Source organism: Chiloscyllium punctatum, chromosome 6 (assembly GCF_047496795.1).
Source record: "Chiloscyllium punctatum isolate Juve2018m chromosome 6, sChiPun1.3, whole genome shotgun sequence".
NCBI classification, from domain to species: Eukaryota; Metazoa; Chordata; class Chondrichthyes; order Orectolobiformes; family Hemiscylliidae; genus Chiloscyllium; species Chiloscyllium punctatum.
In genome coordinates this window covers 18,832,903-18,851,472 of record NC_092744.1, presented here as the reverse complement: position 1 = coordinate 18,851,472, position 18,570 = coordinate 18,832,903, and the positions used below count along the sequence as shown (strand labels likewise).

General features: G+C 39.9%; 1 protein-coding gene across 2 annotated transcripts in view; it reads left to right on the top strand.

The window, feature by feature from the left end:
* The window catches only part of dhx36 (DEAH (Asp-Glu-Ala-His) box polypeptide 36), an 89,243-nt gene that overhangs the window by 35,418 nt on the left and 35,255 nt on the right, over positions 1-18,570 (top strand). For both annotated transcript variants that reach the window (XM_072572089.1, XM_072572088.1), the window contains exons 9-14: positions 4,643-4,724; positions 4,988-5,131; positions 7,326-7,431; positions 10,392-10,479; positions 11,886-11,941; positions 16,555-16,619. In XM_072572089.1, the coding sequence (XP_072428190.1) occupies positions 4,643-4,724; positions 4,988-5,131; positions 7,326-7,431; positions 10,392-10,479; positions 11,886-11,941; positions 16,555-16,619 (541 nt within the window). The remainder of the gene's footprint in view (positions 1-4,642; positions 4,725-4,987; positions 5,132-7,325; positions 7,432-10,391; positions 10,480-11,885; positions 11,942-16,554; positions 16,620-18,570) is intronic.

Here is an 18,570-nt window from a genome sequence, read left to right as displayed (position 1 = left end):
AGGGTTAGGATCTATTTACATTTGGAAGGAAATAGCCTTATCAGTGATAGGCAACATGGTTTTGTACAGGGAAGGTCATGTCTTACTAACTTAATAGAATTCTTTTGAGGAAATGACAAAGTTGATTGAGGAGAGAAGGGCTGAAGATGTCATACGCATGGACTTCAGTGAGGCATTTGATAAGGTTCCCCTTGGTAAGCTGATGGAGAAACTGAAGTCATATTGGGTCCAGGATGTACAAGCTAGATGGGTAGAGAACTGGCTGGGCAGCAGGAGACATTAGCAATGAAAGGAAGTTTCTCAAAATGGAGAACTGTGATCAGTGGTGTTCCACAGGGATCAGTGTTAGGACTACTGTTGTTTGTAATACACATAAATGATGAGGAGGAAGGTATAGATGGTCTGATTAGAAAGTTTGCAGATGACACGAAAATTGATGGAGTAGCAGATAATGAAGGGGACTGTCAGAATGCAGTAGAATATAGATTGATCGGAGAGTTGAGTGGAGAAATGGCAAATGGAGTTCAGTCCAAGCAAATGCCAGATAATGCATTTTGGATGATAATTTAAGAGAGAACTATGTGGGCGCCACGGTGGCAAGTGGTTAGCACTGCTGCCTCAAAGCTCCAGAGACCCGGCTTCAATTCCCGCCTCAGGCGACTGTCTGCACATTCTCCCCGTGTCTATGTGGGTTTCCTCTGGGTGCTCCGGTTTCCTCCTACAGTCCAAAAATGTACAGATTAGGTGAATTGGCCATGCTAAATTGCCCGTAGTGTTAGGTGAAGGGGTGAATGTAGGGAAATGGGTCTGGGTGGGTTGCGCTTTGGGTTGGTGTGGACTTGTTGGGCCAATGGGTCTGTTTCCATACTGTAAGTAATCTAAAAAAAATCTAATCTATACAGTAAATGGAAAATTGATGTGCAGAGAGATCTAGGTGTTCAAGTCCATTGTATCCTGAAGTTGGCAAAGCAGGTCGATGGAGTTGTCAAGAGGGCATATGGCATGCTTTCCTTCATCGGGCGGAGTATTGAGCACAAGAGTCAGCAGGTCATGTTACAGTTGGAATACTGCATACAGTTCTGGTCACCACATTACCAGAAGGATGTGGATGTTTTGGAGAGGGTGCAGAGGAAATTCACCGGGATGTTGCCTGAAATGGAGGGCGCTAGCTATAAAGAGAGGTTGAATGGATTAGGATTATTTTCATTAGAAAGACAGATTGAGGGGGGACCTGACTGAGTTTGACAAAATCATGGGAGGTATTGACAGGGTGGATATCAAGAAGCTATTTCCCAGAGTGGGGGACTCAGTTACTAGGGGTCACGAACTCAAGGTGAGAGGGGAAAGGTTTAAGGGAGATATGTGAGGAAAGTTCCTAATGCAGAGGGTGGTGGATGCCTGGAGCGCGTTGCCAACAGAGGTGGTAGAGGCAGGCATGATAGTGTCATTTAAGATGTACCTCAACAGATACATGCATTGGCAGGGAGCAGAAGGATACAGAACCTTAGGAAATAGGCGACAGGTTTAGATAGAGGATCTGGATTGGCGCAGGTTTGGAAGGACAAAGGTCCTGTTCATGTGCTGTAATTTACTTTGTTCTTGTTCAGGCTGCAGCTAGAATACCGTGTACACTTTTAGGCCCCTTATCTAAGGAAAGATGCATGGCATTGGATGTAGTCCAGTGAAGGTTCATGAGGCTGATGCCAGAGATAGGTTGGGCCTGTAGTCACTTGAATTTAGATGGCAACCTTATTGAAATATGCAAGATTTTTTAAAGACTTGAAAGGGAAGATATGGAGAGGTTGGTTCCCCTTGCTATAGAGTCATAGAGACATACAACATGGAAACAGACCCTTCGGTCCAACCTGTCCATGCCAGCCAGATAATCCAACCCAATCTAGTCCTACCTGCCAGCACCTGGCCTATTTCTCTCCAAACCCTTCCTATTTATACACCCATCCAAATGTCTTTTAAATGTTGCAGTTGTACCAGACTCCACCACATCCTCGGGCAGCTCATTCCATACACGTACCACCCTCTGCGTGAAAAAGTTGCCCCTTAGGTCTCTTTTATATCTTTACCCTCTCACCCTAAACCTATGCCCTCTAGTTCTGGACTCCCTGACCCCAGGAAAACACTTTGTCTATTTATCCTATCCATACCCCTCATGATTTTGTAAACCTCTATAAGGTCACCCCTCCGCCTCTGACGCTCCAGGGAAAACAGTCCCAGCCTGTTTAGTCTCTCCCTGTAGCTCAAATCCTCCAACCCTGGCAACATGCTTGTAAATCTTTTCTGAACCCTTTCAAGTTTCACAACATCTTTCCGGTAGGAAGGAGACCAGAATTACAAGCAATATTCTAACAGTGGCCGAACCAATGTCCTGTACGGCCGCAACATGACCTCCCAACTCCTGTACTCAATAATCTGACCAATAAAAGAAAGCATACCAAACATCACCTTTACTATCCTATCTACCTGTGACTCCACTTTCAAGGAGCTATGAACAAGGTCTCTTTGTTCGGCAACACTCCCTAGGACCTTACCATTAAGTGTATAAGTCCTGCTAAGATTTCCTTTCCCAAAATGCAGCACCTCTCATTTATCTGAATTAAACTTCATCTGTCACTTCTCAGCCCATTGGCCCATCTGGTCAAGATCCTTTGTAATCTTAGGTAACCTCCTTCGCTATCCACTACACCTCCAATTTTGATGTCATGTGTAAACTTACTAACTGTACTTCTTATGCTCACATCCAAATCATTTATGTAAATGAAAAAATGTAATGGACCCAGCACCAATCCTTGTGGCACTCCACTGGTCTCAGGCCTCCAGTCTGAAAAACAACCCTCCACCATCACCCTCCGTCTTCTACCTTTGAGCCAGTTCCATATCCAAATGGCTAGTTCTCCCTGGGAGACTCTAGGACCAGAGGACATAATCTCAGAATCTGGCTTTGTACATTTTAAGATAGATGAGGAATTTCTCCTCCTAGGGTTGTGAATCTATGGAATTCCTAACGTAAAGGGCTATCGAGACTTGGCCACAGACGATATTCAAGCCGAAGATATGGACAGATTTTCAATGGGGGAATTATTGGTTGTAGGAAAAGGCAGGAAAAGGCAGGAAAATGCAGTTATGGAGTTAGGGATTATCCTCTCATTGAATGCGAGGTATGATGTGGAGGTGCCTGTGTTGGACTGGGTGGGCAAAATTAGAAGTCATGTGACACGAGGTTACTCGATGTACATAGAATCATAAAGATGTACAGCATGGAAACAGACCTTTCGGTCCAACCCGTCCATTCGGCTTGCTTGAGGTCACCAGCTTTCGGAATGCTGCTCCTTCCTCAGATGAAGTCTGAAGACTGGAACTTCACCTGATGATGATTTCAAATAAACCTATTGGACTATAACCTCATGTTGTGTGACTCCTGACGTTATTGAATGACAGAGCAGACTGAAGGCTGACTGCCTACTTCTGCTATGTCTTGCCTCTGTGGTCTAAATAACTCTTACTTCAAAGTAGCTTTCAACCCCTCACCAAAAGTATGAAGCAACACTGCAGTCTCTGCTTTTTGAATGAGTCCGTTAGAAACCAAATAAACGTGTATAAACAACTAATTCGCTAATATTCATCAAGTTTATTCACACTGAATTGGGTGCAATTGGTGGACTCTTGCCATTCCAGTTTCAGAGTGTGGCCATATTTTGGGGCAATAACTGTTTGCATTTCTGGACCTTTGAACTCGTGGGAAAGATCATGGTGGGCGGCACGGTGGCACAGTGGTTAGCACTGCTGCCTCACAGCGCCCAGAGACCTGGATTCAATTCCCACCTCAGGTGCCTCTCTGTGTGGAGTTTGCACATTCTCCCCGTGTCTGCGTGGGTTTCCTCCCACAGTCCAAAAATGTGCAGATTAGGTGAATTGGCCATGCTAAATTGCCTGCAGTGTTAGGTGAAGGGGTAAATGTAGGGGAATGGGTCTGGGTGGGTTCCGCTTCGGTGGGTCGGGTGGACTTGTTGGGCTGAAGGCCTGTAAGTAATCTAATCTAATCTAATCTAATCTACTCCAGTCTAAACTGCAACTCACTTGCGTTTAAAATTCTGCTCTGTTTAAGACCATTCCATTAGATTTGGCCCAGGTTAAAATGGCGTCTGGGTGGCAATACTATCGAAGTTCTAAGGAAGGGTTGCTCCATCCAAAAAGTTAACTCTGATTTCTCCCCACTGATGCTACCAGACCTGTTGAGCTTTTTCAGCAATTTTATTTTCTGGCTTACAGCAATAACCGTTCTTTCTATTTTTATCCCGTAGAAATTTCGATATTAGAATAGATTTTTTAGATTAGTTTACTTAGTGTGGAAACAGGCCCTTTGGCCCATCAAGTCCACACCGACCCGCCGAAGCGGAACCCACCCAGATCCCTACATTTACCCCTTCACCTAACACTACGGGCAATTTAGCATGGCCAATTCACCTGACTGCACATCTTTGGAGTGTGGGAGTTGAGTGTTCTGCTCCGGGTTTTCACTTCTGAAACGTAATGGCTCCAGGTAACTTGTGACAAATAAATACTGGGGGTTGATATAAGTTTCTCTTCATTGTTCAGGAACGTGACGGTTTGCTCCATTTTCTTACAGGCACCTGTCCCATGCTGCATATTCCGGGATTCACCTATCCAGTGAAGGAATACATCTTGGAAGATGTGATTGAGTTGCTCCAGTAAGTCAGTTTGTTAATGACCTGGATTGGCCTTCTCTTGAAGTCATTGCTATAAGGCAAATACAAGGTGTTCTGTTTCCTCTGTGTGTAGAAGGGATAGAGACATTTACCTTAATGCAGTTGCACAGTGTAAACATTTGGCATTGGATTTTTTCCATTTATTTAAGCATGCAACTTGGTGAAAAATATACAAAAGGCATTTGTACAGATGTTAATTAACTTTATCATTATCTGCTTTAACGCTTATTTACATTTTGATTCAGGTATCGTCCACAAACCCAAGAAATTCGGAGACCGTCCTCCAAGAGGAGATTCATGCAAGGTTGCATGTTTCGACCAGAGAAGGAACGAGTGGAGGAAGAATACCAGCAACAATGGCCAGAATATTTAAGAGAGTTGCAAGGAAGGTATGCAGTGACATTAGCCAAATCATTTCTATTGACACCATGAATCCCTCCCAGGCCCTATTTCAAAAAAACAAATCATCAGTCATTTTCATTCCAGTTAAAATGCTTGAGCTGGAGTCGGATACAGATGTGTGCAGTACCTGAACCTTTATGTACATATTGGATGCCACTTTGCACCAGGGTTCTCTTGAAGTGCCCTGGATGGATTCTGCTGATTTGGCCACTAGCAAGATTGAGCTTTAATGTCTGGGCCTCTTCAGCACTGATCCTTTCAGTATGTTGCTCTTTTTTGCTCTCGCTTCACCCCCAATCCACAAAGTACAAGCATACAACAACCTACAACAGCCTACCAAATCTTTTCTACCCCCTTCTACAAGAAGAAAAATGAGGAGGCCTTCAATGACTGGCCCTGGCCCTTTATTTGGTGATATCACCCTACTTCAATGACTTGGCTAATGACGAGTTGTCCATGTACCACATTGATTGTTTGCCTGTATCTTCACTTTTTTCCTCAAGATCCAAACTGATGTACCAACCTACTGCAAAACAACGATAACAGTAAATGCTGGAGCAATTCAGCAGGTTTGGCAGCATTTGTGGAGAGAGAAAAACAGTTAACTAAATCTGAAAGGACTCCTGTTAAGGCTGTAAAATTCTTGAAGATAGTTTGAACATCATTTTTGTGTTGTATGCTGGTATATGGCTGACAGAGCTGAATAATACTTCGTTCAAAGCAAAAACTTTCAAAGACAAACATGTAAAAGTAACAGAAAAGATATTTGACAAACATAGAAAATAAGAGCAGGAGAAGGCAGTCAGGCTCTTTTGAACCTGATTTGTCCTTCAATATGATCATTGCTGATCATTCAATTCAGTACCCTGTTCTGTTTTCTCCCCATACTCTTTGATCCCTTGAGACCTAAGATCAATATCTAAGTCCTCCCTGAAAGATTTCATTATTTTGGCTTCAACTGCTTTCTGTGACAGAGAATTCCATAGGCTCACCACAATCTGATTAGATTAGATTAGATGACATTTCAGTGTGGAAACAGGCCCTTCGGCCCAACAAGTCCACACCGACCCGCGAAGCGCAACCCAGAAAATCTGGGTGCAATAATTTCTCCTCATCTTAGTCTGAAATGGCCTCCTCATCGCCTTGTACGGTGACGCCTGGTTCTGGATTCTCTGCTCGTCAGGGAATGTGAACTTTAAAATATACTGCTTTATCTCTGTCCCCTTCCCAATGACATCCTTCATTGATTAATGTGTTGATCTGTGTGGTGGTGTCCACATCTACTGTTGATGCACAATACTTGATGAGATTTGAACACATTGCATCTATCAGCTCAATCTCTTAATTGTTGCTTTGACTGTAAGTATGGTATTTGGAGCAGTTTTGGCGCAGCCCATTTTGGAGCAAAGAACTAAGATTCACCAGGAAGTCGTCCGGTTTGGAAAATTAGATTACTCTGCAGTGAATTTGTGTATTGGTACTTCCTCCATTGGAAGAGAGAAGAATGAGATTTAAAAATGAGAATTTTAGAATTCATTATGATGTTGTAAGGGTGGTTGGAAGTCATCAGTTAGAAATAATACTGACTAAGCAAGCAGAGTGGATCAGGAGGAATTTCTTTACACGGAGAGAAGGCTGTTGGATCAAGACTATCTTTAAAAGGTTTTTATCACAACCAAAGGAAATGGTTATGATAAAAACCTTGTAAAGATGAGTTATAGGCCTTTGAGAAGGGAGCAGAATACAAGATTATTATGGAGCATTCTAACAAGGAGTCAGATGAATGGCCTCATTCTATATGAGAAAGTTGTGTAGTTTTCGATGCTTTTCCCTGCTCTAAGCATGTGACTCATTTTCCGACCCACTTGCCATTACGGATTATGGAGATTCTGGTGACAGCGCTGAGAATTGAGGTAGATGTAATTTCTTTATCTTCCTTCCTACACTGCTGTTCTGTTTTCCACCCCTTCTGCAGGGAGACATTTGTTATTTCAGTATTTGATTTGAACTGTTCATCAGTGCATTATGTAATAATATTGAAGTTATCAGCCACTTATCTCTCAAAAATGTAAACTTTTGGCGTAAAAAGATTTCACAAGTGTGCTGAATGAGTGTGTGGTAACAGCTATGAACATTGGTAGCGTGATTTGATTTCTTTTTAATGTTTCACTTCCCTTCTAGATATTCTGACAGTACGATTGAAGCCTTGGAAGTTCTGCATGATGATGATAAAATAGACCTCAATCTGATTGTAGCCCTCATAAAACACATTGTTCTTCTTGGAGAGGTATGTTTGTTTTTCTTAGCGAGCAAATCTATGTATTTTGAGTTGTAATCTGTTCACAGTTTAGTGGCAAATGTTTAGATGTCAGTGAGCTTGTACTGAGGTGAAAAGACAGCTATTGACTCTTTATTTGCGTACCCAAGTTTTCATTTTATTTGACCTAATATGAGCAGTTACAGCATTCCGTTTTCAGATCTGTCAAACCCTAGCTTTATTTCTAATGTGTTGTTTAAATACTGACAATAAATCATTTTGTTTTTAATGCCATGTAAAAACGCTACTGCTGATGTAGATCTGGAAGTTCATTTGCGACTACTTCACTTCTTGAGGTTCGCATTAAAATTCTAGGAAGCCAGCATCCATTGGAGAGGCAACACGCATCATTTTTTCCTCACGATGCCTATTTGTGATCCTGTGCAACTTTGTATTTATCTCATTCTGTTGATCAGTGTATTGCAAGGCAAACACGTTACTTCATGGAATGCATACCATCAATTATTGAACTAAAGATTTTCTCAATCAATGTGTCGATCATTCCCTGTCAGTACAAAAAAAAGCCCCAAAGTTAATCGTAGCACCACATATAAAACGGATGTGTATTTCTTCCCTTGAACATGGATGCATATGCCTTCATCCTCACTCCATACACTCACTCATTTGCTGTTTAAAATTAAAAGTGCACTTTGGGCATTGAGGGAGACCAAGTTAAATTATGAATCATTCACATCAATTATTTGATATCGCAGTGGCCTCCTGCTGTGAATATAAGATTGAGCATGTTGATTTACTGTCCTGTGATACATTTCTTTTCCTATGATTTAGAATCTCTCCATGTTATAATTGCTGCCGCCTTGCCCTCACTGTCTATTCATTATTCAAATGAGTGGATTTAATGCACTTAGAAAGACAAAATCCTTTCAAAATAGGCCCAGGTAACATTTGTTGAAAAGAATGAAGATTGATGTATGACCAAAATGCAAAGAAAGAAGAGTTGGGAATGCCACTGTGTTTAGATGTTTTAAGTGTAGCATCTGCGTATTGAAGATAGAGAATTTCATTTTGCTGGTCTTCGATGTAACTTGCCATTGATTTATATCAGCAGCATGCTACTTGCTGAATGACCCTTTGGTCATGTTCAAGTCTGATATTTGATTTCACCTGTGTCTTTTTTCTTCAAGATATTTAGCTCTTGGTCAGAAGGGAAACTTTAAAATTTTTCAAATTCAACATTAAGTTTTAAAAAACCTGGAAATCGAGAAACTCATCAGTAAAAGTGACCGTGAAGCTGAGGGATTATTATTAAAACTTAATTGGTTCATTAATACCCATTTGGGGAGCCTGCATCTTTAGCTGACCTCGGTTTATACTTGAATCCACTCTCTGACCAATATCATTGACCTTTAAGCTCCCTCTGAGGTGGCCGAAATTCCAGATGAAGGGCTTTTGCCTGAAATGTCGATTTCCCCTGCTCCTTGGATGCTGCCTGACCTGCTATGCTTTTGCAGCATCACACTCTCAACTAGTAAACTCTCAGTTGTGTGTGGGCAGCTAGTCATGGGCACCAAATGTCATCCTTGCCACGAATGCTACATCTCAGGAGTGAATTAAAAATAAGACTTTGGAAATCTGGTACAAGTACAATAAGCCAAGTATCCCTCTGTGCTTCAGAATTTATCCAGCTTATTAAAGCAAAACAGGTGTTGATAGAAATGTATTTTGCTTGTGGAGTTCATTTTTATCACCCAAGGTTGGTTTTAATAATGTTCAATTTTCCTGTTTTGTCCAAGGGTTGTGAGAAAGTTGTCAACCGCAGAGGAATAAAGTACAGATTCCATAATGTGCTCACTTTCCTGAAATTGACTTTGCTGTATTTATTTCGATTGAGGGATAATACTGCTTACCTCCATCCTATGTGTTTATGTAACATTTAAAAAGCATTTGGATGGGTATATGAATAGGAAGGGTTTGGAGGGATATGGGCTGGGTGCTGGCAGGTGGGACTGGATTGGGTTGGGATATCTGCTCGGCATGGACAAGTTGGACTGAAGGGTCTGTTTCCATGCTGTACATCTCTATGACTCTAATAATTAGTATAACTGACAAAGCAGCTGTAAACTCCATCAATATTATTTGATCAAGGGTTAAAGTATCCTATTGAAGATCTTCACATTTGTTTGAAGACCTCCAAGTACACTTTCAGTTGCCAGAAATCGGTGGAAGCTCAAAATGCTGGAGGTGTTTAGCAAACGAGACCGAAGACAGCTGAGGGATTTTTGTGTTATCGTATTAATATATTTGATTGGAGATGGCCAACGGGAAGATTGAGATCCAAGTGAAATAATTCTACTCCCTATCATTGTAAAAGCTGCCCCTTAACTTCCAAAAGTAGTGGGAATGGGAATCCTGGTGACTAGATAAGGGCAACATTACACTGGCAGTGGTCCATTTTTAAGATCTTTTTGTCTTCAATATTTCTGATCTTTCTGTTGACTTCTTCTAAATAGTTTGCCTCCTTGAGTATCCATTTTCTACAGGACCTCGCAAACATTCATTGCTGTCATCTGGGAATATGCAACAATATGAATTAATAAAGGTTGAACATAAATTGAGGTCAAATGATCTGCAATATCTTTAGGTTTTTCTTTTTATTTATTGTATTCCGTAAACACTGAGACTAAAATACCAAAGCTATTCTAACACTGTTTTTACGGTTTGAGTTATTGCTGTTTGGAAGCCAGTAGTTTGTGGTGTGAATATAAACCAGTGAGGTGCTCTAGTTTATCGATTTATTCACTGTGATATATTTTCCCCTGCTCATGATCTGACATGATAGAAGTGCTGAGATTTCAAGATATTACAGGCTATTTTAAAAAAAAATCTGTCAGGCAACATTTTTACAACATCTGTTTTTGTTTGCAGCAAACCTAACAGCATATTTACCTGGATGGTGACTTATTTTGCAGGAGGGTGCCATTTTGGTCTTCCTTCCTGGATGGGACAATATCAGCAGCTTAAATGACCTTCTGACTGCACAAACCATGTTCAAATCAGGTAACAAGATTGCAATACCATTTTATGATGAGGGTTAATCTTTAGAGAATTGTTATGTCTTAAGTTTTTTCTGCAAATGAAATGTTGTTTCTGATTTATTTCCACAGGAAAAGAATTTTTACATTGAGCACCAAAACCCAACCTGATGCCCCAAAATGAGTAGTACACGACTAGCTTCGTACCCGCCGCAGGGTAGCCTCCATTCAGGATTAAGTTATGTTTTAAAATTTCCCTGTGCGAGGAAGGTTAGGAACTCATTGAATCTCAAACCTTAAATGTTCATAGTACTTGGACGGAAGAGTCATTGAGTGCTATTGTATAGAATTTACTTAGCAATAACCTGCTCACCAATGCTCAGTTTGGCTTCTACCAGTACCACTGAACTCTTAATCTTGTTATAACATTGGTTCAAACATGGTCAAATGAGCAGAACTTTAAAGGGAACATGAGACCCTTGGCATCAGTGCCACAGTTGAGTGAATGTGGTATCAAGGAGCCTTGGCAAATTAGAATAATGGGAATTGGGGAAAACTCTTGGTTGGAATCATAGCTAGCACACAAGAAGATGGTTGTGGCTCTTAGAGATCAGTCATCCTAGCTCCAGGAGTTTCTCAGGATTGTGTCCGAGCCCAACCATCTTCAGCTGCTTCATGGATTGCTTTTTCTCCACCATGAGGTCAGAGGTGGGGCTATTCATTGATGAAGCTGCTATACCATTTACTGACTGCTTCAGTATGTGGAGTCAAATCCAAATGCAGGAAGACCGGGACAATATCCAGATTTGGGTTGACAAATGGCTAGTAACGTTACTGCCGCAGAAGAATCCCGCAATGTTTATCTCCAAGAAAATCTAACCCCTACCTGTTATCATTCAGCGACATTAACATTGCTGAATCCATTGTTATTAACATTCTGCAGGTAACCAATGACCAGAAACTGAATTGGATCAACCATATTAATACAGTGGCTACAAGAGCAGATCAGAGACTAGGAATTCCGTAGCGAGTAACTCACTACTTGACTACTTGATGCCTGTACGCCACCAATATAGTACAAACTAGGATGCTCTGCAGATGAAAGGAATTTTTTCGGCCTTGTGCCTCATCTGTTAAACAAAAGCTTGACGGTCAGTCTTCCCTGCTATGATCCCCAACGACATATTGACCAACCAAAATTGAATTCAAAAAGGCAAATCAAACCAAACCACAGTTTTGAGGGAACACTCCCTTTACATTCTCTGAGTGTGCCTCAACCAACCTGACTCTATCTGCAATGGATATTGTTGCCTTTTTGAAATTTGCTATTCTGTCTCTGTCCTGGTAAGTATAGGATGGAGAGCTTCAGCAGCATGATCACTAAGTTCTGTCCTTCCAGGTGACTTAAATTCTGTACTGTTATTCCCCTAGATCGGTTCGTGATCATTCCTCTCCACTCTCTCATGCCTTCGGTGAATCAGACAGAGGTATGGTACTATACATTAGACGTTACTAAACCAAGCAATATGTGTATTTCCTCACCATTTAAAGAATTGTTTCAAGTGGTTCAAATAGCCGAATTATCTTGGGCAGAATGTTTTGTCCATCTTTGACTAATTTCCTGATCAAAGCTGCCATTTTGTTCCTTTTCTTCCTAGTTATAGAAATGTTCAGCACGGAAGCAGACACTTCGGTCCAACTTGTCCATGCCGACCAAGTATCCTAAATTAATCTAGCCCTGATTTGCCAGCACCCGACCCATATTCCTCTAAACGCTTCCTATTCATATACCCATCCAAATGCCTTTTAAATGCTGCAATTGTACCAGCCTCCATCACTTCCACTTCTCTGGCAGCTCATTCCGTACACGCAGCATCCTCTGCATGAGAAAGTTGTCCCTCAGGTCTATTTTAAATCTTCCCCTCTCATCCTAAACCTATGCCCCCTAGTTCTGGATTCCACCACCCCAGGGAAAAGACCTTATCTGTTTATCCTATCCGTGCCCCTCCTGATTTTATAAATCTCTATAAAGTCACCCCTTGCCCTATGCTCCAGGGAAAACAGCCCCAGCCTATTCAGCCTCTCCATGTAGCTCACAGTTCGAGGTTATCTGAAAAAAACATAATTTGTCCATCTGCCATCTGGCCCATCCTAGCAGTGTTGATTTTATAAAAGAATTATCCATTTAGTTGTACTTTCCTGGTCATTTCCATTGGCCCTGTGAACCTTGACTCCTTCACGTGTGTGATCATTTTCCTTTCAAAAGTTGGTTGAATGTACTTGTTCCTTTGAGCAACACCTTCCAAATTGTCACAACTCACTGTCAGGGAGAAGCTTGGCACTTAACCCCCCCAAGCTGTGGATACTGAAAATCCAAAATAGAAACAGAGAAAGTTAGAAATATTCAGCATGACGGGCAGCGTCAATGGAGAGAGAAACAGTTGATGTTTGATGTCTGTGATTTATGGTCAGGACTAAGATGTGAATTCTGTTTCTCTGCCTATACATGCTACTGGACCTACTGATTACTTACAGCATTTTTTGTTTTTTTAAGTCTAGTTACTGAGCTGTTCAACTACAAAATTTTTGTTTATTTGCACTATCAAAATAGTTTATGATTTTGACCATTTGTCAACCTTCTCTCCTCTGCTATGGGGAATTAATTCAAAATAGTCCTTTCAAAAACTTGGCACTCGTTAGATGGGCTGAACACTCCCAACCTGTGCTGTAACTTCCTAATCCATTTTGGTGGCATTTTTTATTGCAAAATATTATGTAATGCATCTTAAAGCTTGTTTGACATAGGATAATGTAGAATTCCTTCTCATTGACCCCATTTCTCTGCAAACTGCTTATGAAATAGGTGACACAATGTTATAGTTTGTTAGTATTGCAGAAACCCATGTTCCTTACAGTCAAATCTGGCATCTAATGTTAAACAATATTTTGCATTACAAAAAGTGGTTTCTTAATTGGAGTTAATCCTTGGAGGGACATGGTAAGTGACTCTGTAGCTGTGTCCCATTCTGGTCACCTGGTTATGGGAAGGATATTATTAAGCTGCTCAGGAGCGATTAACCAAGATGTTGCTGGGTATGGAAGGTCTACATTGTAAAGAAAGATGGACTTCTTTTCACTGGAGTGTAGGAGGTTTGAGAGGCAACCTTTAAAAATTTACAAAATAATGAAGTATAGATAGGGTTAATGGCAGTTGTCTTTTCCCTAGGACAGGCGATTTCAAGACTGGCGGGGGGGGCACGTTATCAAGATGAGTCGAGAGACACCTTCTTAAAAAATGGCAGATTTTTTGCACAGAGCATGAAATGAACTTGCTGAGGAAGTGGTGGATGTGGGTACAATTACAATGTTTAAAATGCACTTAGATAAGTCTATGAATTGGAAAAGGTTTTGGAGGAACATGGACAAGGATCAGGCAGATGGGACTTGTTTAGTTTGGAATTATGTTTGGCATAGATTAGTTGGTCGGATGGGTCAGTTTCCATGCTATATGACTCTGACTGTATGACAATATGCTGATTAATATAGGTCCTTAGCTTTAACTACTGTCTGTCTGAATAATTCTTTTCTCTATGTTAGATGTCAATGTTCACGCCCTGTGCAAACTGGTTCCAAACCATATTGAAATAAGCTGCTTGAACTGCGTTTTAATATCTTCTTATTCTTGAGATCTTTACTCAACGGTAAGTTTGAGCCATGTTGACACAGCCTCCACCGCACGTAAACTGAGGAAGCAGATTCAAAATCTACCTCAACCAGAGATGGGATCAAGCCTCACGCTATTGGCACACTAGTTGTCCAGCCAAATGAAACATTTGGTCTTCAGGGAATGTAGCAACATGCACTTTTATATCCATAATGTTGCCTGAAATTGTGGGCAGTGATGTTTTGAGCTTTGATTTCTTTCCATCACATAACTGCCCAGGAATGTCTCCTACTCTGAATATGGTATGGATGTGATTGGCCAGGATTGGCAGGTTGTTAGTCAGTCTATTTGACCACATTATGAATGTAATTTTGGTCATGGAGTCCTGGAGCAGAACTAGAACCTTGAGCTTCAGGCCCAGAGGCAGTGAAGCTACACATTGTGTCACAAGGCCTCACTTCACTGTTTTTAATTGGAAGCATAGAAATCTGTCAGTGACATTGAAGATTGGTTCAAGACCATCTTTAGTATGGGTTGATGTCTATGCTTTTTGAGGAGAGTTAATGTATTATTGTTTGAGAAGTTGAAGTCTGAAGTAGAAGATTGATGTACAGCTTTAAGTTTGATTTATATTTCTATATTGTGTACCATAAGGGGATTTATTAGTTTAAAAGTTTGGTTTTAAATTATTTCTATAAATGGAATTGGGGTGTCTGGAGATTTGATTATATGCATTTAAATAAGATATTTAAAACATATAGAAATGAATATTCACTGACTAATTTTTAAAAAAATCAAAAAGTAAACTGCTGTTGACTAGCAACTGAAGTCCTGTAACATAATAAGTTAAGACTGTCCAGAACAAGCCAGACAGAAACTGGTTGAGTCAGAGAGCAAGGTTCCCTGAATAGTAAGGGTGTTAGTTAAGCAGTCTCTGAAACAGTTTGGGCTGGGCAAGATGTCCTGAAGTGCTTCAAAGAAAACTTCAGAAGCACAAGATTGTGAAAGTCAAGGATTTAAGGAATCCATGTTAATTAATAAATGAGCTGTTTCAGCGGTTAAGGGTTTCAGAAAATGATCTTAATTAAAGAAGATAGCATTGAGTGAATGCAGAAATATGACAAAAGCTTTAACATGAAGTAGCGCTTTTCTGAAGTTTGTGTGTCTGTACTTCTGAGGATAAAAAGGTTGAAACTACCTTTCTGCTTTGAGATAGAACTATTTCAAATAGTTCCTGTGTAATGCAGCATAGTACATACTTTTTCCTTTTGTTTATCATAAACTTTTATGTTCTTTTGTTAAAAATAAATTGGCAGCCTCTTGTGAATATGTTGAGTGACAACAATGATAACAAATAGCAGAAATGAAACTCATGGTCTATCAAGGCAGGTTTCACACTGACGTTATTGATTTGTGTAGTATTACCATTAGTAGGGATCATAACAGTATCTTCCTGTTACTCTGTGTAGAGAAGTGATCATAAGAAATAACTCGTCTCTAATAAATAACCAGAAAGAAAAGAGCATTTTTGCGATGCAAGAAAAATTTGAGGTAACACTCTCTCCCCATGTTAACAATGAAAAAGGATCACAGAACTATTTAAGATTCAGCTGATTAGTCTTCTGAAGCTTCCTGCGAAATATATCTAACTCCTTTATTTTACAAGCAACAGTTTAGGGTGTAGGTTTGCTCGCTGAGCTGTAGGTTTGATATCCAGATGTTTCATTACCTGGCTAGGTAACATCATCAGTGGCGCCCTCCAAGTGAAGCGAAGCTGTTGTCTCCTGCTTTCTATTTATATGTTTGTCCTGGATGGGGTTCCTGGGGTTTGTGGAGATGTCATTTCCTGTTTGTTTTCTGAGGGGTTGATAGATGGTATCCAGATCTATGTGTTTGTTTATGGCATTGTGGTTAGAGTGCCAGGCCTCTAGGAATTCTCTGGCATGTCTTTGCTTAACCTGTCCCAGGATAGATTGTTGTCCCAGTCGAAATGGTGTTTTTTTTTTGCAGTTGCAAATGGAATATCACTTTTTGTAAAGAACAAGCAACAGTTCTTGCAGATGTGTGGATATCAAAGCCTAACGTCTTTGTGTTAAAAACATCTATTTAAATATGCAAAGCCTTTGCTTTCAATTGTATGACAGCTTAACTTTGGTAAAATGTGCGTATGCTGGACACCAAACCAGAATAGTCGGCCAACTAAACTCACGTATTGTTGCATTTATTTTTGCAGAAATTGTCAACAACTCTCATTTTCCAGCAAATAATATATCTCTTTGGTTTCATGCATTATTGCAAGAAATGACTGACTGAGACATCTGAAACCTGTTTCTTATCCCTTTGCTTTACAATTAAATTGCATGCTGTCAACAGATAATGATTTGACTGTTGAATATACAGGAGACTCGGTATAATTTAGGATGGTTATATTCTCAGGTTTTCAAGAAGCCACCTCCGGGAGTTCGCAAGATTGTAATTGCTACCAACATTGCAGAGACAAGGTAATAGAACTTGCATTGTTGCAGTGGCAGTGGGAGATGTTTCTGCAAATGACATTTGAAATTCCATGTAATCAGACTGAAGGGCAAAAAAATACTCTGTTCCCTATTGAGTTCCCTAAAATATTCCCTTTTAAATGTATTCAAGTTTTCATTTTGCCTTGGAACTTACATGAGGTTTACAGCTTAGGGAATTTCTTGGAATTCTCTAAACTGTTTCTCAATAAATTTGTCTTAATGCCATGATCTTGAAGCAATGATGTGTTCATGAATTATTTGCTGAATGTTGAATTCAATGAGCTCTTTATAGTACACATCAGGTGAAAAAAAAATTGTCCTTGCACAATGATTTTCACCACTGCAGGATGTCTCGAGAGGAGCTGTACAGAAAATGAAGTGCAAATTTCTTTGTTGCTAGATATGCATCTTTATGTAGTATTTGGTTGTCTTCAGATACACTTAATGAAGAATTAAGCTCTCGCAGTTGTACTAGTACTAGATCTTTGATTAATATGAATTACTTTCATTTTGTTCCCTGGTCTTTTTCCCACATCCTGGATTTTCTTTTCTTTGTTTTGAGATATTTAACTGGTTCAACTTAATGGAAAAGCTCATACAGTCCATTAGAAGGAAGGAGTTCAGTCGGCAAATGGTTGCAGTTGCAAATGGAATATCACTTTTTGCAAAGAATATCTGATGCATTCTTAACTAAGCTTGATTGGGACCAGTGATCCTTGAGTTTTGTCTCCCCCTCAAAAAGGATCATCCTTTAGAAATTTTGTCTTTCAGTTTTGTACCAGAAGCTTTGGAATATAATGTTAAGTGATTTTCTTTTCTAAACAAATATTCAGCATCAATCCATTATCAGCCACCTCAGACAAACTATTGTGTTGAAATTCATCATATCCCTAGAAAAGATTTTTCTTTCAAATTCACATCCATTATCTTGATTACTGTCTGCTGGTCTCACCTAAAGATCTGAGATCTCATTGCTTTTCTCTGTGTGGGCAGTTTTTTTTTAAAACTCTCATTTTTTTAATACAAAGCTAAAATCTCATATCTTTACATGAATGATGGGAGGCATAAAAGAGAAATTTTTGTATTTGGTATCATAATTCAGGTCAGGTGAATTGGCCATGCTCAATTTCCCATAGTGTTAGGTGCATTAATCAGGGGTAACTATAGGGTAGGGGAATGGGTCTGGATGGGTTACTCTTCGGAGGGTCAGTGTGGACTTGTTGGGCCAAATGGCCTGTTTCCATACTGTAGGAAATCTAATCAAATTTTTTTAAAATTGCTGTATTAAAGGATACCTTTATAGGATCAAAATGTCCTTTAATTTTGTGGTACTAAAGTTTATTTTTAAATCAAAAACTGATCAGAAGCAATAAGTTGTTGACTTTAAGGTGATGAGCAAGACCAACTGTTCGGTATAGTGGGTATACATGAATTTGTATATAAAATGTACCATTAATGTGTTCACTTCATAGGATGGTACAACAAATTAGGAAGCTGTTTGCCAATTCTTTGATTACATTGATTTGTCCCATTCCCTTTCCAATGCTTCTAACATTTTTATTTTTAGGGCTATATCTCAGTTTCTTCGGGAGTTACTATTGAATCTGTTCAACCCCCTTTTAGATGGTGCATTCCAAGTTGTGCCTCTGGCATAAAAGTAAAAGTTCTCTAGTTTTAGAAGTCAATAAAGCAATTCATCCGAGAGAGCTGTCACTTTGGCACCACTGATTTCTATCCTTGATAATATACATTATTGGGTGGCATTTCAACGTGTTAGCTAACTGCATCAAGAGATCTGTACATAAATGTCATCAGCCATTCATCTGTCTGACTGTCTCTTTGTAAAGTGTAAAAAAGTTGAAGACTAAAGATTTTAATATCCCTTGGTTACCTAACTTGTCATTTTGACAAATTTGAATACTTGTCTTTCAGCTAC